The sequence below is a fragment of the Anolis carolinensis genome, unplaced genomic scaffold (genome assembly GCF_035594765.1).
Source record: "Anolis carolinensis isolate JA03-04 unplaced genomic scaffold, rAnoCar3.1.pri scaffold_14, whole genome shotgun sequence".
In the NCBI taxonomy this organism is placed as follows: domain Eukaryota; kingdom Metazoa; phylum Chordata; class Lepidosauria; order Squamata; family Dactyloidae; genus Anolis; species Anolis carolinensis.
The window spans coordinates 15,652,678-15,677,878 of NW_026943825.1; the positions used below are offsets into that span (position 1 = coordinate 15,652,678).

The following is a 25,201-nucleotide window of genomic DNA, read 5'->3' on the forward strand; positions in this document are numbered from 1 at the left end:
CCAAGAAGAGTGTAATAATAATAATAATAATAATAATAATAATAATAATAAGAGTTGGAAGAGACCCCTTGGGCCATTTAGTCCAACCCCCTTCTGCCTTTGTGCACCAAAAGCACAAGCAAAGCACCCCTGACAGATGGCCACCCAGCCTCAATGTTAATAATAATATAATAATAATGAGAAAACTCATGACCATTCATCATTCACTGCACCCTCGCAGTGATATTGACCGGATATATCTGCCTAGAAGATCAGGGGGCAGAGGACTCTTGCAAGCAAAACAAGCAGTCAAAGAAGAAGAACATGCCCTGGCAGAAGATGTCAAGTAAAGTGAAGAACCTGCTTTGATTGAAGTCAAAAATCAGAAACTCCTCAAAACACAGCAGACAAAAAACCAGTACAAGAAAACCGCACTACAAACTAGAGCTGACAGCTGGCACAACAAAACACTGCATGGAAAGTTCCTTGACAAAATTGAAGGAAAAGCTGATAAGGAGAAGACCTGGCTCTGGCTCACGAATGGGACCCTGAAGAAGGAGACAGAAGGCCTGATCCTTGCAGCCCAGGAGCAAGACATCAGGACAAAGGCCATTCAGGCCAAGATTGAAAAATCAGCTGATGACCCAAAATGCAGACTGTGCAAGGAAACCGACGAAACCATGGATCATATCCTCAGCTGCTGTAAGAAAATCGCACAGACAGACTACAAACAGAGGCACAACTATGTGGCCCAAATGATTCATTGGAACTTATGCCTCAAGTCCCACCTCCCAGCAGCAAAGAACTGGTGGGATCACAAACCTGCAAAAGTATTGGAAAATGAGCACGCAAAGATACTGTGGGACTTCCGAATCCAGACTGACAAAGTTCTGGAACACAACACACCAGGCATCACAGTTGTGGAAAAGAACAAGGTTTGGATCATTGATGTTGCCATCCCAGGTGACAGTTGCATTGACGAAAAACAACAGGAAAAACTCAGCCGCTCTCAGGACCTCAAGACTGAACTTCAAAGACTCTGGCAGAAACCAGTGCAGGTGGTCCCGGTGGTGATGGGCACATTGGGTGCCGTGCCAAAAGATCTCAGCCGGCATTTGGAAACAACAGACATGGACAAAATTACGATCTGCCAACTGCAAAAGGCCACCCGACTGGGATCTGCGCGCATCATCCGAAAATACATCACACAGTCCTAGACACTTGGGAAGTGTTTGACTTGTGATTTTGTGATACGAAATCCAGCATATCTATCTTGTTTGCTGTGTCATAATAAAATAATAATAATAATAATAATAGAGGGTTGGAAGAGAGCCCTTGGGTCATTTAGTCCAACCCCCTTCTGCCTTTGTGCACCAAAAGCACAAGCAAAGCACCCCTGACAGATGGCCACCCAGCCTCAATTTAATAACAACAACAACAAAACAACAATAAAGAGGGTTGGAAGAGTGCGCCAAAAGCACAAGCAAAGCACCCCCGGCAGATGGCCACCCAGCCTCAATGTTAATAATAATAATAATAATAATAATAATAATAATAATAATAATAATAGTAATAATAGTAGTGGTGATGGGCACACTGGGTGCCCTGCCAAAAGATCTCAGCCGGCATTTGGAAACAATAGACATTGACAAAATTACGATCTGCCAACTGCAAAAGGCCACCCGACTGGGATCTGCGCGCATCATTCAAAAATACATCACACAGTCCTAGACACTTGGGAAGTGTTCGACTTGTGGTTTTGTGAGACGAAATCCAGCATATCTATCTCGTTTGCTGTGTCATAATAAAATAATAATAATAATAATAATAATAATAATAATAATAATAATAATAATAATGAGGGTTGGAAGAGACTCCTTGGGCCATGAAGGAGTTAAGAGAAGCTTTTAGAACGATCTGCCCTGTGGTCGATGATGATGTTAGCATTTGGCACAGACTAAATGGAAACGGTAGCCGTTTCCCTTAAGGACTCCCAGCTGTGCTGTCGAACGTTCCTGCCGAGAACACTTAACGTGTTTGTTTTCAAAGAATGCCCTCGTTGTATCTGCTTTGGAAGGATGGGTTGGAGAAAAGTCCCTTCTTTGGGATGACACAGTCAAAAGGCCACCCAGCTTTGCAAGCACTCAAGGGGGAAAAGCAAACATCACCAAAATTGCAGCGTTTATTTAATTTTTTTCCCCTTTTCCACAAGCCGAAACCCTCTGGATTCCAGAAACTCCCCCGTCCGCCCTTGCCAAAATAAATGGGTCAACCGCAAGTCGGAGCCGCAGACGCAGCCAGGCGCCTTTCCCCGCCCCGAGAAAACTGCCAAGGAGGACGTCACCCGCTCTGGATCCAAAAGCCAGGCTGCGGGCGCAAAGGCAGCTTCACCCCATAATAATAAAAGTATTATCTCGAAGGCTTTCATGGACAGAATCACTAAGTTTCTGTGAGTTTTCCGGGCCATATGGCTATATTCCAGAAGCATTCCCTCCTGACATTTCGCCCACATCTATGGCAGGCATGCCCAAAGGTTGTGAGGTCTGTTGGAAACTAGGCAAGTGGGGTTGATATATCTCCAGGGTGGGAGAAAGAACCCTTCTCTGTTGGGGGCAAGTGGGAATGTTGCAACTGGTCAGCTTGATTAGCACTGAATTGCAGACGGGCAACAATCAGGGCCAGCTAACACCTCCCTGAATACTGGGAATGAGAGACATAGATTTAGATATGAAGAAAGATATGATTTTAAACTATCTAGTGATGGCTGCTAGAATAACTTCTGAACAAATTTGGAGATCGAAAGAATTGCACACGGGCAACAATCAGGGCCAGCGAACACCTCCCACAATATTGGGGATGACAGACATAGATTTAGATACAAATAAAGATATAATTTAAAACCATCTAGTGACGGCTGCTAGAATAACTTCTGCACAAACTTGGAGATCGAAAGAATTGCAGATGGGAAACAATCAGGGCCTGCTAACACCTCCCAGAGGTACTGGGAATGACAGACATAGATTTAGATATAGAGATATAATTTTAAACTATCTAGTGATGGCTGCTAGAATAATTTCTGCACAAACTTGGCGATCGAATGAATTGCAGATGGGAAACAATCAGGGCCAGCTAACTCCTCCCAGAATATTGGGAATCACAGACATAGATTTAGATACAAATAAAGATATAATTTAAAACTATCTAGTGATGGCTGCTAGAATAACTTCTGCACAAACTTGGAGATCAAAAGAATTGCAGACGGGAAACAATCAGGGGCAGCTAACACCTCCCAGAATATTGGGAATGACAGATATAGATTTAGATATAAAGATTTAATTTTAAACTATCTAGTGATGGCTGCTAGAATAACTTCTGCACAAACTTGGAGATCAAAAGAATTGCAGACGGGAAACAATCAGGGGCAGCTAACACCTCCCAGAATATTGGGAATGACAGATATAGATTTAGATATAAAGATTTAATTTTAAACTATCTAGTGATGGCTGCTAGAATAACTTCTGCACAAACCTGGAGATCGAAAGAATTGCAGAAGGGAAACAATCAGGGCCAGCTAACAACTCCCAGAATATTGGGAATGACAGACATAGATTTCGATACAAGTAAAGATATAATTTAAAACTATCTAGTGATGGCTGCTAGAATTACTTTTGCACAAATTTTGAGATCGAAAGAATTGCAGACGGGAAGCAATCAGGGCCAGCTAACAACTCCCAGAATATTGGGAATGACAGACATAGATTTCGATACAAATAAAGATATAATTTTAAACTATCTAGTGACAGCTGCTAGAATAACTTCTCCACAAACTTGGAGATTGAAAGAATTGCAGAAGGGAAGCAATCAGGGCCAGCTAACACCTCCCAGAATATTTCTTATTGGGAATAACAGACATAGATATACATTTTTAACTATATAGAGTGACTTCTGCTGGTTGTCCAGCAGACAAGAGTTCTTTCTCCCGCCCTGGACATTATTCCACTTGCCCTCGTTTCCAACAGACCTCACAACCTCAGAGGATGCCTGCCATAGATGGGGGCGAAACGTCAGGAGAGAATGCTTCTGGAACATGGCCAGACAGCCCGGAAAACTCACAGCAACCAGTTCCTGGGAATACTTTAGGTGTCAAGCCTGCGACCCTCCTGGTGTTTTGGACTTCAGCTCCCAGAATCCCTGGGCATTGGACAAGTTGGGAGTCCCAGACATCTGGAGGGCAGAAATTGGACACCTCCATAATTTAGGGAAAGAAGTGAAACAGCATTGCCCTTAACTGATTGAAAGTTCCCCACCCCTTGGTATGATGATGACGGAGTTCTATGGTAAAAAATACAGTTAAGGCACTGGGAAATGACCTCCGACCACAGCCATCTCAGTGACAATTGGCTCAAAAGGGGAGTCGAGGAGCAGCCTCGGCGAAGGAATGAACGCGAAGGAAAACGGATGAGAAATATGGAAGAGTTGGGGTCCCATGGTCCCTGAGCGGCCCCTCACTCACTCACTCCTCCTCCTCTTCTTCCTCCTCCTCGTCGAGGGCGATGGCCCGGCGGCCCCCCGTGCCCGGCCCCTGCTTCTGGACGGAGACGATCCCCGTGAGCAGCGCGTAGCCCACCATGGCCAGCAGGCCCACCAGCACCGACAGCACCTGGTTCCGGCGCTTGTGGGGCTCCTCCTCGCTCTCGCTCCCGTCGCTGGAGGCCGACTTGGGCACCGGGGGAGGCGGGTCCCCTGCGGAAGAGACAGAGAGTGGAAGGTCATGGGACTACAACTCCCAGAAGGCTTCGCCACCGTCCCCGGGACTCAATGCTCCCCTCCCATCTCCCCAAATTTGGACTAAGAAATAAAGATTGCTGTTGTACGAGAGGCAACAAGGGATGGGAATGAGTCCAGAGGAAAGGAGATAATACATTGATCACACATCCCATTGCAGAAGGGTGCCTATTCCAATATTATTATTATTATTATTATTATTATTATTATTATTATTATTATTATTATTATTATTTATTTATTTCATATTACATTAATATTATACCTATTATTCTGCATTATTTTGTTACTATATTTTATTATAATTATTTATTTTGTATTTACAGTAGAGTCTCACTAATCCAAGCCTCGCTTATCCAAGCCTCTGGATAATCCAAGCCATTTTTGTAGTCAATGTTTCCAATATATCGTGATATTTTGGTGCTAAATTCGTAAATACAGTAATTACAACATAACATTACTGCGTATTGAACTACTTTTTCTGTCAAATTTGTTGTATAACATGAAGTTTTGGTGCTTAATTTGTAAAATCATAACCTAATTTAATCATAACCAAATGGCCATCCAACCTCATAGACATGGAGAAATTGAGCTATACAAGCAAAGACTAGAATTGGAAGAGATCCCTGGGAGTTATCCAAAGGATACCCAGTCCAACCCTCATTTACCAGACATAATCAAAGCATCCCTGACAGATGGCCATCCAGCCTCTGTTTAAAAGCATCTAAAGAAGGAGCTTCTACTGGACTCTGAAGAAGAGAGTTCCCCTGTTGAACAGCCAGGACCCAGCAAATCTCACAGGGAGGAAGTTTTTCCTAATGTTCAGGTGCACGCTCCTTTCTTGCCATTTGAACCCATGACTCAGAGAGTTCCCCTGTTGAACAGCTCTTTTTACAACCAGAAAGTTATTCCTAATGTTCAGGTGGACTCTCCTGTTCTGTCATTTGAACCCATCACCCCACTGAGTCCTAAGTCTCCAGGGCAGCAGAACTCAAGCCTGCTCCCTCTTCAATTATCACATCCTTTCACACCCTCACGTCAGACCCGGCCCTTTCAGCCGCTCCTCAGCGGGCATGGCTCACCTTCATCCCAGGGGAAGTACAGGCTTAAGATGGAGGTGCAATAGTTGCAGAGGTTGGGCAGAGACTTGAGGTGCTGCTGGATTTTGGCGTTCGGGAGCTTGGCTTTCAGCAGCGGGGCCAGGTGGCTGAACACCACGGCGTCCAGGGAAGCAGGCCTGGGTGCGAGAGAGGGAAACAGAGGGAGTCCCAGTGAGTTTGCAAGCACTACTACAGGTATAACTCATAGAATCAATTACTATTGTCAAGCCATGCTTACATTACTTTCCTCCATCCAGGCACTAAACACTTTTGCATGCAGCTTAGAATCGCATTGGCCTGTTTTGAAGCTGCATCACACTCTTGGCTCATGTTCAGTCATATATATTACTATTGTCATGCCATGGCTATATTACTTTCCCCCATCTAGACACTAAACACCTTTGGATGAAGCTTAGAATCACATTGGCCTTTTTTTGAAGCTGCATCACACTCTTGGCTCATGTTCAGTCATATATATTACTATTGTCAAGCCATGGCTGTATTACTTTCCCCCATCTTGACACGAGACACTTTTGGGTGCAGCTTAGAATCACATTGGCCTTTTTTGAAGCTACATCACACTCTTGACTCATGTTCAGTCATATATATCACAATTGTCAAGCTATGGCTGCATTACTTTCCCCCATCTAGAGTCCCTCTGGGGAGATGGGGCGGGGTATAAAAATAAAATAAAATAATAATAATAATAATAATTATTATTATTATTATTATTATAAGCAAATACGTTGGATAATAAGGGGGGATTAAGGAAAAGCCTATTAAACATCAAATTAGGTTATGATTTTACAAATTAAGCACCAAAACATCATGTTATACAACAAATTTGACAGAAAAAGTAGTTTAATACGCAGTAATGTTATGTTGTAATTACTGTATTTACAAATTTAGCACCAAAATATCACGCTATATTGAAAACATTGACTACAAAAATGTCTTGGATAATCCAGAAGGTTGGATAAGCGAATGTTGGATAAGTGAGACTCTACTGTATTACTATTGTCAAGCCATGGCTATATTACTTTCCCCCATCTAGACACTACACACTTTTGGGTGCAGCTTAGAATCGCATTGACCTTTTTCGCTGCTGCATCACACTCTTGACTCATGTTCTGTCATATATATTACTATCATCAAGCCATGTCTGTATTACTTTTCTTCATCTGGACACTCCTATGGAGGCATCCTAGAATCGCACTGGCTTTTTTCGCTGCTGCATCACACTCTTGACTCTCATGTTCAGTTTGTGGTCCACTGAGACTCCTAGATTCCTTTCTCAGGGTCTGTTTCTAAGCCAGGTGACACCTGTATCTGTTAATGATGTATTGCACGTCCACTGGTTTTGCATAAGTACAGATTCCGACTCAATCCAAAGTATGTCTTACAGAAATACAGTAGAGTCTCATTTATCCAACATAAATGGGCCGGCAGAACGTTGGATAAGTGAATATGTTGGATAATAAGGAGAGATTAAGGAAAAGCCTGTTAAACATCAAATTAGGTTCTGATTTTACAAATTAAGCACCAAAACATCATGTTATATAACAAATTTGATAGAAAAAGTAGTTCAATACGCAGTAATGCTATGTAGTAATTACTGTATTTACGAATTTAGCACCAAAATATCATGATGTTTTGAAAACATTGACTACAAAAATGCGTTGGATAATCCAGAACGTTGGATAAGTGAGTGCTGGATAAGTGAGACTCTACTGTATCACACACAAAACGGCACTTACGAGTCCCCGAAGAAGAACTTCTGCTGGCCGAGCCGCTGGGAGAGGAGCGTCAGGCACTCCCGGGCTTCGCGGTAGAGCTGCAAGGCACAAAAGAAAAGTAAGCCTCTGAGCCTCCATTTTGCTCTTCTGTGAGCATGGAGAGAGGCAAGATGTCTCCAGAGAGATAGCTAGGCCACAACTTTACTACACAGAAATGTAAAGTCTTTCGTAACCTTATAAGCCTATGCAACAACTTGCACCTTGAGTCTTGTCCTGCTCACCTCCTTTTCCAGCTCCTCTTCGTTCTCGAGGCAGTTTTCCCCACACACCGTCTGCAGCCGCTCCAGCTGCTGCTTCTGCATCCGCCCCGGCAGGAAGAAGTTCAGCGGGAAGGGGATGGCCTCCGCGTACCACTTCCGAGTCAGCTCCACGTAGTTCTTGGCGTCCACCCAGAAGGTGTGGATCTGCAAGAGAGAAAGGCAAAGAGAGAGATGGGGAGCCAAGAGATTCCACCAGGACATGAGGAAGAACTAGGATACATTTACAAAATAATCACAGGAAAACTATACAATATAAAAAATACCTTGACAGAAATCTGGAAGGGGGAACCAAGTTGTAATGAGAGAGAAATAGAAAATTGGATAAATTCAATTAATAAAATAAAACATTTAAAGATAAAGGAAATGCAATGTAAAATCCACACAAAATGGTATAGAACGCCTGTGCAACTAGCCCATATAACCAGAACCTCCCCAAAACAATGTTGGCACAACTGCGGGAAAACTGGAACATACACCCACATGTGGTGGGATTAATAATAATAATTATTATTATTTTATTTTTGTTCCCCGCCACCATCTCCCCAGAGGGACTCGGGGGGGCTTACAGATATAAAACCAACATACAATAATATCAAATACAAAAACACACAAATAAACTTAAAAGGCATTAAAAAATCACAATCATTATAAAACACTTGAGAAACACAGCAATAAAAACATAAAATGAGCTGGGCAAAGTGCACTGAGTGGAACTTCTAAACAAGAAGGAAGTTAAGGATTGCGAAAAAATACAAAAGTTCCACAAAACAATTCAGAAAGAAATGGAGGAGCTATTAGGAATAAAAATAAATTGGAACAAGAGACAATTTTTCCTCCAGAAAATTGAAGGTGAAGGGGGAACTAAAAAATGGGAACGATTAATAAATTATATGTTAGATGCAATTAAAGCCACAGTCGCCTTAGGCTGGAAGGACCAAAAGAAATGGGACATAAAAACATGGTATAAATATTTAGCAGACTACCTCCTCCAAGACTACATTAACAAAAGGAAAAGTTACTATAGAAACGGCCAAATCAGAAAGACATGGGAGGCAAAATGGAAAGACTTAATTTACAGAATAAAGGGTAAAGACAAATATAAGGAATTAAACAAGATTATCCTCATGATCGAACAATAGTAATAAATATAGAAAAATTGTAAACGGTTCCTGTGGAGGGGAGGGAGGGAGAAAAATGAGGAAGAATGTAAACATGTGTTACCGATGGAAAATGTTCTGAACGTTTGTATAATTTTACGTAGCACTATTTACAATAAAAAACTTTTTAAAAAGGAAGAATTTCCAGGCTGCAAGAAGAACTGTTCAACAGTGGAACTCACTGCCTCAGAGTCTGCTGGAAACTCCTTCTTTGGAGGCTTTGAAGCAGTTCCCAACTCTGTTTTGGACTCACCAGCACCGGAAGAAGCTTCTCCTGCAGCAGCGACACGAAGGCCAGCGTGTCGGCCCCTTGCCGGGCAGAGAGATCATAGTCTGCGTTGAATCTCTAGAGGAAGAGGAGGAGGAAGGGGAAGAGGAGAAAGGGGAAGAAGGGGAAGAGAAGGAAAAAGTAGAGGACAAGGAGGGAAAGAGGAAGTGGGGGAAAAGGAGAATGAAAAGGAGGATCGAAGATGAAACAGAGGAGAAGGATAAGTCCATAAGCCATAGCAATCCAATAATTCGTAGGTCAAAACAGTAGACAATAGATTCCAAAGAACAAAAGGCCCAAAGGTTACAAAGATCCAGAAAACTTCTCTTAGGCATGAAGCATGAACATCCACACAGGGGAAGCGAGAATTTGCTTTGACGAAGATCCATCTGCAAACACACACTTTTAAAAGCACCCCAGAAAAGCATTTCTCTTCCCTGAAGAGGCCTCTTTCTTTCCCGCCAGCCTCTCACTCCTGCGGACCTGAACTCCTCTCCATAACAACCGGTCTGCCCTAGATATTTCAAGGTCCTCGTTACCTTGCACCTTAACCGGGACTTGAGACCTCTCTTGCTCCTTAATTCCCATGGGAATGTCATCCTGGATGTTATCTATGGCTTCTGGGGTCAGATCATTCTGCTCAAACTGCAATTCTCGAGCTTCTGAATCAGCCTGTATTCCCATGCCATCTTCCTGCAGCCCATCTTCTGGCTCAACTGGCTCTTGTATCTGAAACCCAGAATCCCCTTCTTCATCCTCACTCTGGCTATACTGAGTTGCAACACCCCTCAGCCCTTGCTCTCTGGAGAGAAGGGCATTGAAATGAGCGCCTACCTGCTTCCTGAGGTAGGTGATGATCTGCTGGGGGTCGGAGAGGACGCCTTCATCCGGGGTCTTCAGGGCCGGGAGGGTCCCTGCGGAAGATATTGTGTGATATTATTATTATTATTATTATTATTATTTGAAACACAACAAGATGAGTCCACAGCAGACACTCTGTTGGCTGTTGTATTGGATCACACATCAGAAACTTCCCAAGTGTCTAGGACTGTGTGATATTATTATTATTATTATTATTATTATTATTTGAAATACAACAAGATGAGTCCACAGTAGACACTCTGTTGGCTGTTGTATTGGATCACACGTCAGATGCTTCCCAAGTGTCTAGGACTGTGTGATGTATCGGCGAATAATGCGGGCAGATCCCAGTCAGGTGGCCTTCTGCAGCTGGCAGGTGGGGATTTTGTCAGCACCGATTGTGTTCAAGTGCAGGTCAAGGCCTTTAGGCACTGCACCCAGTGTGCCCATCACCACTGGGACCACCTTGACTGGCTTGTGCCAGTCTTTGCAATTCGATCTTTAAATCCTCATATCGTGTCAGCTTTTCCAGCTATTTCTCCTCAATCCTACCATCACCTGGGATTGCGACATCGACAATCCATACTTTGTCTTTTAACACAATCGTGAGGTCAGGAGTCTTAATAAAATAATAATAATAATAAAACTTTATTTATATACCGTCCTATCTCCCACATGGGACTCAGGGCGGTTTCCAATCATAAAAATAACACAAACATTAATAACACATTTTAAAGCCAAGTAAAATAATACAATTATAGCAATAAATAACACTTACATGACCTGATCAAGGGGATGGGAACCATAAACTCAATATATTAAAATGTATCATTTTAGGCTAGATAAATCTTGTGTAATATATTCAGGCCCAGAAAAAACATGTGTTGTCGAAGGCTTTCATGGCAGGAATCACTGGGTTGCTGTGAGTTTTTCGGGCTGCATATATCTCACAATGGAGCCCCTGGTGGCGTAGTGGGTTAAACCACTGAGCTGCTGAATGTGCTGACCAAAAGGTTGACAGTTCCAATCTGGGGAGTGGGGCGAGCTCCCATTGTTTGCCCCAGCTTCTGACAATCTAGCAGTTCGGAAATCTGCGAATGTGGCAATTATTACTTTACACTTTATTGACTTTTTTAGCTATGAATCTACCTCTCCTATGTGAAGTTTTCTGCACTTTGGCCCAGATCTGTGTTTTAGCCTCCTGTTTTTAACATTTTATGCAATATGCTGATTTTTATGACTGTTTTACTGATGTTGATGTTTTATTGATGTGAAATTGTTTTACTGTTTTATCGCTGTTATTGTATTTTTATGTCGGGCATGGCCCCATGTAAGCCGCTCTGAGTCCCTCCGGGGAGATGGGGCGGGGTATAAAAAATAAAGTTATTATTATTATTATTATTATGTGAGATCAATAGGTACCGCTCTAGCAGGAAGGCAATGGCACTCCATGCAATCATGCCAGTGGCCACATAACCTTGGAGGTGTCTACAGTCAACGCCGGCTCTTCAGCTTAGAAATGGAGATGAGCACCAACACCCAGTTGGACACGACTGGACTTACATGTCTGGTGAAAACCTTTACCTATACCTATTGTAAGCTAACTAAACTGTTCCTCATTGAGGACTTGAGACTTGGGCAGTGTGGGGTTGAATTCCAACAGGAAGCTGGCCTCCTACCCCCTCCCCAGGGTCTCCTTCCTCTCCCTCAAAGGCAGGCCGCCCTGCGAGGCGTGCGTGGGGCTCACCTGAGGGGCTCCTCCAGGGGCTGCTGACCTTGTGGACCTTGAGGGGCGCGCCCGTGAAGCGCGCGTAGGCCTAGGGAGGGGGAGGAAGCAAAGCCGGACATGAGGCCCACCCTCGCCTGTCCGAGGAGCCCTGCCCTCGCCCCAGGCCCCTCTGCCACCCACCAGGACGGCCAGGCACGGAGGGTCCACCGACGGCAGGCCCCAGCCGCCCGCCCAGCAGAAGAACTCCACAGGAGCCGCCATCTTGTTTCGCCCGGAAGCGGAACTGCGAGGGGAACGCGGGGGAGGCGGGGCTAAGGCGGAACCTCCCCCTATTGGCTGGTTCATGGGCCTGTTCTAAACCCAGCCCGGGCCCGAAACAAGCGTTGGAGTCTACCCAAACCGGTTGCCATGGAGAGAGAGCACAACAAAGCGCAGGCCGGAGCCAAGCCGCGCTTGGGAAGGATCCATTTGTTCCCCTTTCCTTCCTTCCTTCCCTCTTTACGGGGCCCTTTGGGCTGGAAACGGTGAGGCTTCCTCCTTCGCAGTAGGCCCCGTTTCCATGGCGACGGGCCCAAACAGAGCGTCAACACAAGAGGCCTGGGCCTGGGCGCCGCCCACAGGCATCCCTTTCCCCACGAAGGGAGAAAGAATACTATAGAAGGGTTGCTGTATGTATTCCGGGCTGTCTGGCCATGTTCCAGAAGTATTCTCTCCTGACGTTTCGCCCACATCTATGGCAGGCATCCTCAGAGGTTGTGAGGAATATATCTCCATGTTCCAGAAGTATTCTCTCCTGACATTTCGCCCACATCTATGGCAGGCATCCTCAGAGGTTGTGAGGAATATTTCTCCATGTTCCAGAAGTATTCTCTCCTGACGTTTCGCCCACATCTATGGCAGGCATCCTCAGAGGTTGTGAGGAATATATGTCCATGTTCCAGAAGTATTCTCTCCTGACATTTCGCCCACATCTATGGCAGGCATCCTCAGAGGTTGTGAGGAATATATCTCCATGTTCCAGAAGTATTCTCTCCTGACGTTTCGCCCACATCTATGGCAGGCATCCTCAGAGGTTGTGAGGAATATATCTCCATGTTCCAGAAGTATTCTCTCCTGACGTTTCGCCCACATCTATGGCAGGCATCCTAAGAGGTTGTGAGGAATATATCTCCATGTTCCAGAAGTATTCTCTCCTGACGTTTCGCCCACATCTATGGCAGGCATCCTCAGAGGTTGTGAGGAATATATCTCCATGTTCCAGAAGTATTCTCTCCTGACGTTTCGCCCACATCTATGGCAGGCATCCTCAGAGGTTGTGAGGAATATATGTCCATGTTCCAGAAGTATTCTCTCCTGACGTTTCGCCCACATCTATGGCAGGCATCCTCAGAGGTTGTGAGGAATATATCTCCATGTTCCAGAAGTATTCTCTCCTGACGTTTCGCCCACAGCTATGGCAGGCATCCTCAGAGGTTGTGAGGCATGGAGAAAACTAAACAAAGAGGTTAATACATATCTGTGGAGAGTCCAGGGTGTGAGAAGAGTCTTTTGTCAGTTGGAAGCTAGCATTAATGTTTCAGTTAATCACCTTAATTAGCATTGGAAAGGTTCGTCTCTTGCCTTGGGGGGCATCCTTTGTTCAGAGTCATTAGCCGTCCCTGGAGCTCCTCTGCCCTCAGAGTGTTGCTTCCCATCTACTGTTCTGATTTGTGAGTTTTTTTTTAAATACTGGTAGCCAGATTGTGTTCATTTTCATGGTTTCCTCCTTTCTGTTGAAGTTGTCCACATGCTTGTGGATTTAAATGGCTTCTCTGTGTAGTCTACTAGTCTGACATGATAGTTGTTGGAGTGGTCAAGCACTATAGAATATACTATATATATATATATATATATACACACACACCCTGTTTTCCTGAAAATAAGACATCCCCAGAAAATAAGACCTAGTAAAGGTTTTGCTGAATTGCTAAATAAAGTAGAGTCTCACTTATCCAACATAAACGGGCCGGCAGAATGTTGGATAAGCGAATATGTTGGATAATAAGGAGGCATTAAGAAAAAGCCTATTAAACATCAGGTTATGATTTTACGAATTAAGCACCAAAACATCATGTTATACAACAAATTTGACAGAAAAAGTAGTTCAATATGCAGTAATCCTACGTAGTAATTACGGTATTTACAAATGTAGCACCAAAATATCACGATGTATTGAAAACATTGACTACAAAAATGCGTTGGATAATCCAGAACATTGAATAAGTGAGACTCTACTGTATAAGGCCTCCCCCGAAAGTAAGGACTAGCAAAGTTTTTGTTTGGAAGCATGCAGGATCAGTAAATGTACATACCATAGATTGTTGAACATGGAAATAAAGGTAGTAACAAGAAATAATAATATTATTATAACTTTATTCTTGTATCCCACCTCCATCTCCCAGAAGGGACTCAGGGCAGCTTACACAGGGACAAGCCCAACAACAACATAAATTTACATACGAACAGAAATTTAAAACAGTAATTAAAAACAGTATAGCAATAAAATATAATATAGAAATTCTTGAAAGGATTCACAGTTTGGTTATGCTAGTTTGTGATAACTACTGTACAGTAGATAATAAATTTCCATTTTTAAAAAATTCAACTATAAATGTGAATTCGTCTTTGTGGAAAAATAAGACATCTCCTGAAAATAAGACCTAGCACATCTTTGGGAGCAAAAATTAATATAAGACACTGTTATTTTCGGGGAAACAGGGTATATATATAGGTAAAGGTAAAGGTTTTCCCCTGACGTTAAGTCCAGTCATGTCTGTCTCTGGGGGTTGGTGCTCATCTCCATTTCTAAGCCGAAGAGCCGGCGTTGTCCATAGACACCTCCAAGGTCATGTGGCCATAGGCATGACTGCATGGAGCGCCGTTACCTTCCCGCCAATAGGAGCGGTACCTATTGATCTACTCACATTGGCATGTTTTCGAACTGCTAGGTTGGCAGGAGCTGGGGCTAACATCGGGCGCTCATTCCGCTCCTGGGATTTGAACCTGGGACCTTTAAGTCCGCAAGTTCTGTAGCTCAGCGCTTTAACACACTGTGCCACCAACAGGGGTCCATATATATACAGAGTCTCACTTATCCAACATAAATGGGCCGGCAGAATGTTGGATAAGCAAATATGTTGGATAATAAGGAGGGATTAAGGAAAAGCCTATTAAACATCAAATTAGGTTATGCGTATTAAACTACTTTTTCTGTCAAATTTGTTGTATATCATGATGTTTTGGTGCTTAATTTGTAAAATCATAACCTAATTTGATGTTTAATAGGCTTTTCCTTAATCTCTCCTTATTATCCAAGATATTCGCTTATCCAAGCTTCTGCTGGCCTGTTTAGCTTGGATAAGCGAGACTCTACTACATATGAAAAACTGTCTTATAGCTTATATTATTGGATTATATTTCTGTTTGTAGTGGCCTCTTGCCTTTGTACTTCGGGGAATCCCTTCTCTGTATTATTTCAAAATCTAACACGGGCATCGTCGGGTATCTAAGCTAGTAGTAAATAAAAATAATCATCATCATTCTAACAATAATAACATAATAAAGCAAAGACTATTGGAATGGCTTGGACTACGTTTGTGGATCGTGTGATTAATTGTGACGGTATTGTTTTAAATGTTTTAATTGTTATAATTGTATTTTATAATTCCATTTTAAATGTTTGTTTTATTGTACATTGTTTTTAAAGGCATCGAATAGTTGCCTATGAGTAAAGCCACCTTGAGTCCCCTTTGGGGTTGAGAAAGGCAGGGTGGAAGTGTCGTAGATAAATAAATAAAAGAAGAAGAGGAATTTATTGATTATTTGCATTTAATATATTTATTCCCTGCCTTTCCCCCTGAGGATAATCAAGGTGGCTAACAATCACACACTTTGAAGGAGAAGAAGAGTAAGAAGGAGAAAGAGAAGAAGAGGAGACAAAGAAGAAGAGGAAAGGTAAGACGAGGAGAACCGAGAATAAGAGGTGGAGGAGAAACAAGAGGAGATGAAGACGAGAGGAGGAGGAGAGGAAGAACAAAGGATGAAGAAGAGGAAGGAGAATAAGAAGAAAAAGGAGGAGACAAGAAGAAGAGGAAGGAGAATAAGAAGAGAAAGAAGAAGAGGATAATGAGAAGAGGAGGAGGCAAGAGAAAAGAAATGAGGAAGGAGGAGGAGGAGAAAAGGAGGTGACGAAGAAGAGGAAGGAGAAGAGAGAAGGAGACAAAGGAGTAGAAGAAGAAGGAGAAGATTTTTTTTTCCGTGTCAGGAGCAACCGGAGTTGCTTCTGGAGTGAGAGAATTGGCTGTCTGCAAGGACGTTGCCCAGGGGATGCCCGGATGTTTTTGATGTTTTTACCATCCTTGTGGGAGGCTTCTCTCATGTCCCCGCATGGAGCTGGAGCTGATAGAGGGAGCTCATCCACGCTCTCCCCGGGTGGGATTCGAACCTGGCAGCTTTCAGGTCAGCAACCCAACCTTCAAGTCATGAGGCTTTTATCCCCTAGGCCACCGGAGGCTCCTAGAAGGAGAAGATGAGAAAGGCGATGAAGAAGAGGAAGGAGAGTAAGAAAAGGAGGAGAGGAAGAGACAAGAGGAAAGAGGAGGAAACAAGAAGAGGAAAGATAAGGAGGAGAAGAAGAGTAAGAAGAGGGAGGAGAATAAGAAGAGGAGGAGAAGGAGGCAAAGGAGAAGAGGAAGAAGGAGAATAAGAATGAGAGGAGGAGGAGGCGATGAAGAAGAGGCAGGATAAGAAGAAGAATGGGGAGAAGAGGAGGAGGCGATGAAGAAGAGGAAGAAGGTGGGGATAAAGGAGAAGAAGAGGAGGAGATGAAGAGGAGGAAACAAGAAGAGGAAAGATAAGTGGAAGGAGAAGAGGAAGAATGAGGAGGAGAAGAGGGAGGAGGAGGAGAGGAAGGAAAGGAAGAATGAGAAGAGGAGGAGGTGACGAGAAGGAGAGGAAGAACGGGAAGAGATGAAGGAGAGGAAGAGGAAGGAGGGAAAGAAGAAGGCAGATGAAAAAGGAGAAGAAAAAGAGGAAGCAGAAGAGGAGGAGGAGAGGAAATCTATAGATCTCTTCCCCATCTGGAGGGATGCGGTCCAGGCCGCAGGGAAGGCAGCCAAGGCTTTTCCAGGGAGGCGACCCGAGGAAGCAATGAGGTCACTGGGGAGGAGGAGGAAGATTGGCCGGGATGGGGAGAGGGGAGGGGGCGGCCCAGAAGCCCTCCTCCCTCCTGGAAGCAGCCATGGAGCGGCAGCTGCCCCACAGAGACCCCCTCCGCTTCCCCTTCCTCTTCCTCTTCCTCCCCGCCTTCCTCTTCGGGGGCCCAGCCCGGGCGGCCAGGCAGGAGATGCAAGGTAAGAAGAAGATGCAAGCCTGTGTGTTGGGGGGGGGGGGGGGGGGGGAGAAGGAAGGAGAGAAGGAAGGGCGAAAGGATAGGAGAGTGAAAGAGGAAAGGAAGCCGGACTCAAGAAGTTGGGGAGTCAACTCTTTTCTTTGCCACTGGCCAGCTTGATCACACTGAATAGCCTTGCAACACTTAAAAAAAAAAACAGACAGGAAACAATCAGGGCCAGCTAAACCACCCGACAGAGGTGTCCCCCAGAAAGCCATTTAACATCACAGTGATCTAAACATACGTCCCAACCGCAGCTGCTGAAGAAGCAGAATTAGATAAGTTCTACGAGGATCTGAACTACAGTCAGCTCCAGGTCTTGTTTTCACAGACTGGATGGATGTCCACCACCTTTGGCTGCAAAGGACAGGCTTACAATGTCTCTTTTTGGTGTGTTATCCACTAAGTGCTGCAGATCATAGAATCATAGAATAGTAGAGTTGGAAGAGACCTCACAGGCCATCTAGTCCAACCCCCCGCTAAGAAGCAGGAAATCGCATTCAAAACACCCCCGAGGCTGGATGGCCCATGAGGTCTCTTCCAACTCTACTATTCTATGATTCTATGATCTGCCACCAAAAAGAGACATTATTCTCATTACAGGAGATTGGAATGCTAAGGTGGGCAGTCAAATGATAACCGGGATCACAGGCAAGCATGGTCTGGGACAACAAAATGAAGCAAGACGTAGGCTGATAGAATTTTGCCAGGAAAACTCTCTGTGCATAACAAACACTCTCTTCCAACAACCTAAAAGATGGCTTTACACATGGACTTCACCAGATGGTCAACACCGAAATCAGATTGACTACATCCTCTGCAGCCAAAGGTGGCGGACATCCATCCAGTCGGTGAAAACAAGACCTGGAGCTGACTGTAGTTCAGATCACGAACTTCTTATTACAAACTTTAGAATCAGACTAAAGAGAATGGGGAAAATACACAGACGAATTAGGTATGATCTCACAAATATTCCCAGTGAATATGCAGTGGAGGTGAAGAATAGATTTCAGGGTCTAGATTTAATAAATAGAGTCCCAGAAGAACTATGGACAGAAGTCCACAATATTGTTCAGGAGGCAGCAACAAAGTATGTCCCAAAGAAAAAGAAAACCAAGAAGGCAAGATGGTTGTCTGTTGAGACACTGGAAGTAGCCCAAGAAAGAAGGAAGGCGAAAGGAAACAGCGATAGGGGGAGATACGCCCAATTAAATGCAGAAAGGATGACGAAGTGGCAAAAACAATCAGGGCCAGCTAAAGCCACCCAAGAGAGGATTCCCCCATCTCTGGATATCTCTACATCTCCCCCAAATCACTGTCAGTTCCTCCCAGATCCCTCCAGGATTTTCTGTTTGTCGTGGGGGTTCTGTGTGGGATGTTTGGCCCAATTCTATCATTGGCAGGGTTCAAGGGGCGCTTTGGTTGTAGGTGAACTATAAATCCCAGCAACCACAACTCCCAAATGCCAAGGTCTATTTTCCCCAAACTCCGCCAGTGTTCACATTTGGGCATATTGAGTATTTGCTGCAAGTTTGGTCCAGATCCATCATTGTTTGAGTCCACAGTGCTCTCTGGATGCAGGTGAACTACAACTCCCAAACTCAAGGTCCACCAGACTTTTCTACTTGTTTGCTTGGTTGTTTTTAAAGACGCAGGCAGCAAAGGGAATATAAGGAGAGTCAGGCAGGTAGCCAAGTGGCCACCCTCGTTGGGAAGACCCCAAGATGTGTGCCATTCATGATATTCCATTGGCTTCCAATACAGACCACACCAACCACTGACACCCAAAAGCCTGGGCGAGAAATGTGCCACCGACGAAGCCTGGAATTGCCTTTCCTTCCAGGTGGAAATGCCTTCGGAGCTGTAGGGCTGTGGGAGGTCTGGCGTTGGAAGAGGAGCTTCGAATTCTCATACTATATGCATATACATATACATACACATATATAACACACTAGCTGTGCCCGGCCACGCGTTGCTGTGGTGAAGTCTGGTGGTATGGGAAATAAAGTATTGAGGAATTGGTGTTAGTTAAGGTAAGGGGTAAAGGTTTTACCTTACATTAAGTCCATTATAAATGGGTTATATAGCTTTGTGGAAGGGCCTTGAGTCTACACTGCCATATAATCCAGTTAAATCAGATAATCTGTATTTTATAGGCAGTGTGGAAGAGGCCTAAGTGAGGCCTAACTCTGCCTGTCCCCTGGGCTGAGTGGGTTGCTAGGAGACCAAGTGGACGGACCTTAGCCTTCTAACTGGCAGCAATTGGATAAAAACAATTTTTCCTCTCCCTCTAATTAGGACTTTAGTTTTCTTTTCTTTTTGTTGTATGAACGTAGAGGCATGGATGAGGGGTTGTGCTGCCAAGTTTAGTGTTTCTGGGATGTGTAGTTTTGTTGTTTTGTCCTAGGCCAAAATTTTATTACCCTTTTATATATATAGATAGGCATAAAATACATGCAGCAAATGCTTAGCATGAAGAGAGCCACGTTATATGTGCTTGCCATGTAGCCTTCGGAGTTGAATTATTATTGTTGTTGTTGTTGTTGTTGTTGTTGTTGTTGCTGCTGCTGCTGCTGCTGCTGCTGCTGTTGTTGTTATGGAGCTCCCAGGACCCCATAATATTCAACCATGGCAATCAATGTGGAATTCCAATGGCTCATAATATATAATATGATAAATAATAATAATAATCACGGTCCTAAACACTTGGGAAGTGTTCGACTTGTGATTTTGTGATACGAAATCCAGCATATGTATCTCGTTTGCTGTGTCATACTATCTCTTTGTGTCAATAATGTATTCCATTCTATGCTATCCATCCATCCAACCATCTATTATGCCAGAAGGGGGTGGGACTAGATGGCCTTCTTTGGGGTCCCTTCCAACTAGGATTCCATCTATCTATCTATCTATCTATCTATTCATCTATCTGTCTGTCTGTCTGTCTGTCTGTCTATCTATTATGGCAGAAGGGGGTTGGACTAGATGGCCTTCTTTGGGTCCCTTCCAACTCTAGGCTTCTATCTATCTATCTATCTATCTATCTATCTATCTATTCATTTATCTATCCATCCATCTATGCATCTATCTATCTATCTATTTATCTGTATTATGACAAAAGAGGGTTGGACTAGATTGCCTTCTTTGGGTCCCTTCCAACTAGGCTCTATCTATCTATCTATCAGTCCATCTATGCATCCATCTATCTATCTGTCTGTCTGTCTGTCTGTCTGTCTGTCTCTATTATGACAGAAGAGGGTTAGACTAGATGGCCTTCTTTGGGTCCCTTCCAACTCTAGGATTCCATCTATCTATCTATCCATCTATTGGTGATATTCCTGGGTCAGTCCTGCCACCGTTGAGCTCTCTCCCTTCTTCCGCCTTCAGTCATTGACCTCCTGACGGTGACAGAGGCCCGGCACATGTCTTCAGTCACGAACAAGATCCGGACGGAGCTCCTGTCGGTCAGCGACCTCTACCTGCTGTCCACGGTTCGCCTCCCTCCGAAGCAAGGTGGGGTCCTCTTCGGCCTCTACTACAAGAAGGACAATAGCCGTTGGTTGGAAGTCTCGGTGGTCAGCAAGACCAACAAAGGTGAGTGACGGGAAGGTCCTCGATGGAGTACTTCCTCATTCCTGAGGTCATTGGGGATTCTGGACTTTAAGGTCAGCCTGATGTCGCTGGGGATTCTGGGCCTGCAGACCAGCAGGAGAGTCGGCAAGAGATTTTAAGGCCTGAAATTGAGCAGTCTCTGTCTGAAGGCCACGTTCCAGAAAGGCAGTTCGCTAGGGAAGCAAGGTCAGAAGCAGAGATGAGCTCAGAGGAGGAGACTCCAGCTGCACAGTCTAATGAGCAGTTAGATAGGAGATTTACCTTTCGTCAACACAGGGCAGCTCAACAGAGTTTGCAAAGGTCAAGATGCTTGGACTGGGGTTGTTGTTGTGTGCCTTTGAATCGTTTCAGATTTAGGGTGACCCTAAGTCTAAACTTTAGGGCAGGAGAAATGATCTTGAAGAGCCGGATTCCGGCAGCAGGTCGTCGTTTAGGACTGCACAAGAGATTGGGGTAAATGCTTAAAATGGCATTCGGAATGTAAGCAACAACAACAAGGCATATAACAGCCGGCTTTTTGTCAAGAAATTATTACATTGAGACAAATCACCTCTCAGTCTCAATTCCTCTCCTCCGACGTTCTAGACTTCTCAGTTGTCAGCTGTAAACAGCGGCTTAAACTTTATTTCAGAGATATATACATCTTATTTACACAGCATGCTGGACCATAGCAGTTCTCCGTCCAACTTCATCAAAAGATCGCATGAGAAGTGCAACCACACATTCCAGTCTTATCTAAGAACATGACGTACATCCTGTCACATATCGAGCTCAATTCCTCTCCTCTGACGTTCTGGTGGCTGCTCAGACGCTCGGAACAAATTCCAGACTTCTCAGTTGTCAGCTGTAAACAGCGGCTTAAACTTTATTGCAGATATATACATCTTATTTACACAGCATGCTGGACCGTAGCAGTTCTCCGTCCAACTTCATCAAAAGATCACATGAGACGTACAATCACACATTCCAGTCTTATCTAAGAACATGACGTACATCCTGTCACATATCGGAAGCTCCAACTGGTCCACTCTAGCAGTACATTTCCACTCTATGCATTCAACCGTTTCACTACTGGATTACAGACACACACACACACACACTGACACCCAGCTTTAAACTATAAGTACAATTTCGTACTATATGAAAACAATTTCACAAACACGTTTCTCCCCACAGTCCTCATCCGATATCTCCGTCCCGACGGGAAGCTCCACTCAGTGAACCTTCAGAACGCGCCGCTGGCCGATGGACGCAGCCACGCCGTCCTCCTCCGCCTGAGCGGCCTACAAGGCAGCAGCCTCTCTTTAGACCTCTATGTGGACTGTAAGCAGGTGGACTCGAACGCGGGGCTGCCGGAGATGGCCTCTATCGACGGTGAGCAGATGGAGGCCGTGGAGGTGCGGACGGGGCAGAAGGCCTATCTCCGGATGCAGGTGAGGAGGAGGGGATGGACCGAATTCACACTACTCTCCTTGCAAGGCATAGCGGTTGCAAGACGACTCGAAAGATCAGCATAAACACTCATCCACAGTCGTTATGCTAGCAGTTCCACTTTGATCCTAGATCTAACCAATCCCATCATCCTTGGTGCCACAACACTGCGCCATGGTTGCATCAGACACCAGGCATTGCACTCTAGTTTCATCATCTTCTGAAACTTCGTTCTAGCTCTGCAATTACTCAAGTATCTATTCTTCACTCCCTCCCTGCAGAGACCTAATCTGATATCACAGGAAAACTCCCCATCAGGTGAAGGCCGATTCCCAAGAGAAATGGGAAAAATTTCTAAGAAAAACTTCTTGTTAAATATTTCAAGGAATACTCTGAAAATCTCTATAAAATGTGAATTAGATAGTACACATTTACCATAGCTAAAATATAACAAAAAATGGGGAAAACGTTGACTCGTGTATAAGCCGAGGGTGGTAAATATCAGAAATAAAAATAGATACCAATAAAATTAAATTAATTGAGGCATCCGTAGGTTAAATGTTTTTGAATATTTACATAAAACTGTAATTTAAGATAAGGCTGTCCAACTCTGACTAAATCATGATCCTCACCTTCTTCAATGTAAATGTGCTTAAAAAGTATCCTTTTAATAATACTAGAGTAAAATAATAAAGTAAAATAATAAATAGAGTAAAACAATAAATATAATAACAATACAAATAGAGTAAAATAAATGTAATAGTAACAATAATAATAGAGTAAAATAATAAATGTAATAATAATAAAAAACAGTAAATTAACAAATGTAATAATAGAGTAAAACAATATAACAACAATGACATCAGAGGGAAGCAAGAAATGTATTATTAATAATAATAAATATTATTTATTCAAGTCGCTCCTGGCACAAGAAAATAATAATAATAATAATAAATAGAGTAAAATAAATGTAATAGTAACAATAATAATAGAGTAAAATAAATGTAATAATAATAATAATTAATAAGAGTAAAATAATAAATGTAATAATACCAAAAATAATAGAGAAAAATAATAAATGTACCATATATACTCATGTATAAGATGACCCGAATATAAGCCAACCAGGACCCTCACCCGAGTATAAGCCGAGGGGGGCTTTTTCAGAACTAAAAAAGGGCTGAAATATCCGGTTTATACTCGAGCATATACGGTACTTTGTTTTCATTACAACTCCTGACAAAACTTCCCTGGTCGAGTCACACTCTCTCAGCCCCAAAGGAAGGCAATAGCAAACTCCCATTGGACAAATCTAGTCAGAGGAAACTCCAAGCTAGTTTTGGCTCATATAGTCCAAAACAACTGGAAGGCACACAGCAACAACGTGACCCTCTTCTTGTTTCCGGATCAGGGGTCTCTGGAGTCCCTGAAGCTGATCCTCGGAGGTTCGATGAGCCGAGTCGGAGCCTTAAGCGAGTGTCCCTTCCAAGAGGACGAATCCATGCAGAACACAGGTAAGGCTGCTGCGGGAAGACATTCCTGGGCCCAGAACCGAGGCAAATTGGTTCTTGAGGATCGGTTGATCCCACAGCCTGACCTCTTTCCCTTTACTTTTGCAGTCTCCAACGTGATCCATTCCCTCTTTGGTGAGTTTTGAAAGCGGCTTTCCTTCTTTCGAAAATTAATTCTAAGATATTCTTGCTGTCAGTAGTTAGCGAATCTACTTGGGCCGATGGGTATTCTTGAGAGTATTACAGTGTCATCTGCGTACAGTAGTACGGAGATGTCCTGGTTTGCTTTTTTGGAGGGTGTAAAACTTTAGATCTTCCAGATAGGAAGCTAAGGCTGGAACTATACTGCCATAAAATCCCGATTATCAATTTTAAACTGTATTATATGAGTCTACACTGCTGTCATGAATACTTTTAAAGCAAAGGTCCTTTTTATTGCAATTTTCGGTGTGAGTGGGTATCAGAACTTTGACACTTTTACGCAAAGAATGACATTTGACATACAGATTCTGTGTAACTACATTGAATGCACAAACAATGTTCACATTTGCATAAACATTCACTCAGTATCATGCATACACATATTACAATTTTTCCGTTCTTCCACCTGTTAGGCCAGACCACTTCCTTGCAAATCTGCCAATGCAAAAAAACTTTGAAAATGCCAAAAAGAGCATAATAATAATAATAATAATAATAATAATAATAACAACAACAACAACAACAACAACAACAACAACAAAACACCTGGGCCATACCTGTCATAAGATATACTGCTGGCATTATAAATTGGACACAGGCGGAACTGGACAATTTGGACAGAAAAACAAGAAAACTCATGACCATTCATCATTCACTGCACCCTCACAGTGATGTTCACCGGCTATATCTGCCTAGAAGATCAGGGGGCAGAGGACTCTTACAAGTCAAACAAGCAGTCAAAGAAGAAGAACATGCCCTGGAAGAATATGGAAAGCAAAATGAAGAACCTGCTTTGATTGAAGACAAAAATCAGAAACTCCTCAAAGCACAGCAGACAAAAAACCAGTACAAGAAAACTGCACTACAAACTAGAGCTGACAGCTGGCACAACAAAACATTGCATGGAAAGTTCCTTGACAAAATTGAAAGAAAAGCAGATAAGGAGAAGACCTGGCTCTGGCTCACGAATGGGACCCTGAAGAAGGAGACAGAAGGCCTGATCCTTGCAGCCCAGGAGCAAGCCATCAGAACAAAGGCAATTAATAATAATAATAATAATAATAATAATAATAATAATAATAG

At 43.5% G+C, this 25,201-nt stretch overlaps 2 protein-coding genes across 3 annotated transcripts in view; one reads left to right on the plus strand and one right to left on the minus strand.

Annotated features, from left to right (window-relative positions):
• Nucleotides 1–2,143: 2,143 nt before the first annotated feature.
• On the minus strand, nt 2,144–12,239 carry mtx1 (metaxin 1). The gene is made up of 8 exons (XM_003230021.4): nt 12,116–12,239; nt 11,954–12,023; nt 10,180–10,259; nt 9,331–9,423; nt 7,882–8,064; nt 7,622–7,698; nt 5,847–6,001; nt 2,144–4,722 (listed from the first exon to the last, which is right to left on the minus strand). The coding sequence occupies exons 1-8, from the start codon at nt 12,194–12,196 to the stop codon at nt 4,493–4,495; spliced, it is 969 nt and encodes a 322-aa protein (XP_003230069.4). The 5' UTR covers nt 12,197–12,239; the 3' UTR covers nt 2,144–4,492.
• A 71-nt stretch (nt 12,240–12,310) lies between these two features.
• The window catches only part of thbs3 (thrombospondin 3), a 32,908-nt gene continuing 20,017 nt past the window's right edge, over nt 12,311–25,201 (plus strand). Inside the window, exons 1-5 of one of the 2 annotated variants that reach the window (XM_062964969.1) lie at nt 12,311–12,459; nt 20,751–20,957; nt 22,152–22,408; nt 23,818–23,920; nt 24,026–24,052. In XM_062964969.1, the coding sequence (XP_062821039.1) occupies nt 20,786–20,957; nt 22,152–22,408; nt 23,818–23,920; nt 24,026–24,052 (559 nt within the window). In that variant the 5' untranslated portion in view covers nt 12,311–12,459; nt 20,751–20,785. Of the gene's footprint in view, nt 12,460–16,680; nt 17,326–20,750; nt 20,958–22,151; nt 22,409–23,817; nt 23,921–24,025; nt 24,053–25,201 lie in introns of those variants that run through there. The other variant, XM_062964968.1, reaches the window with a different exon arrangement.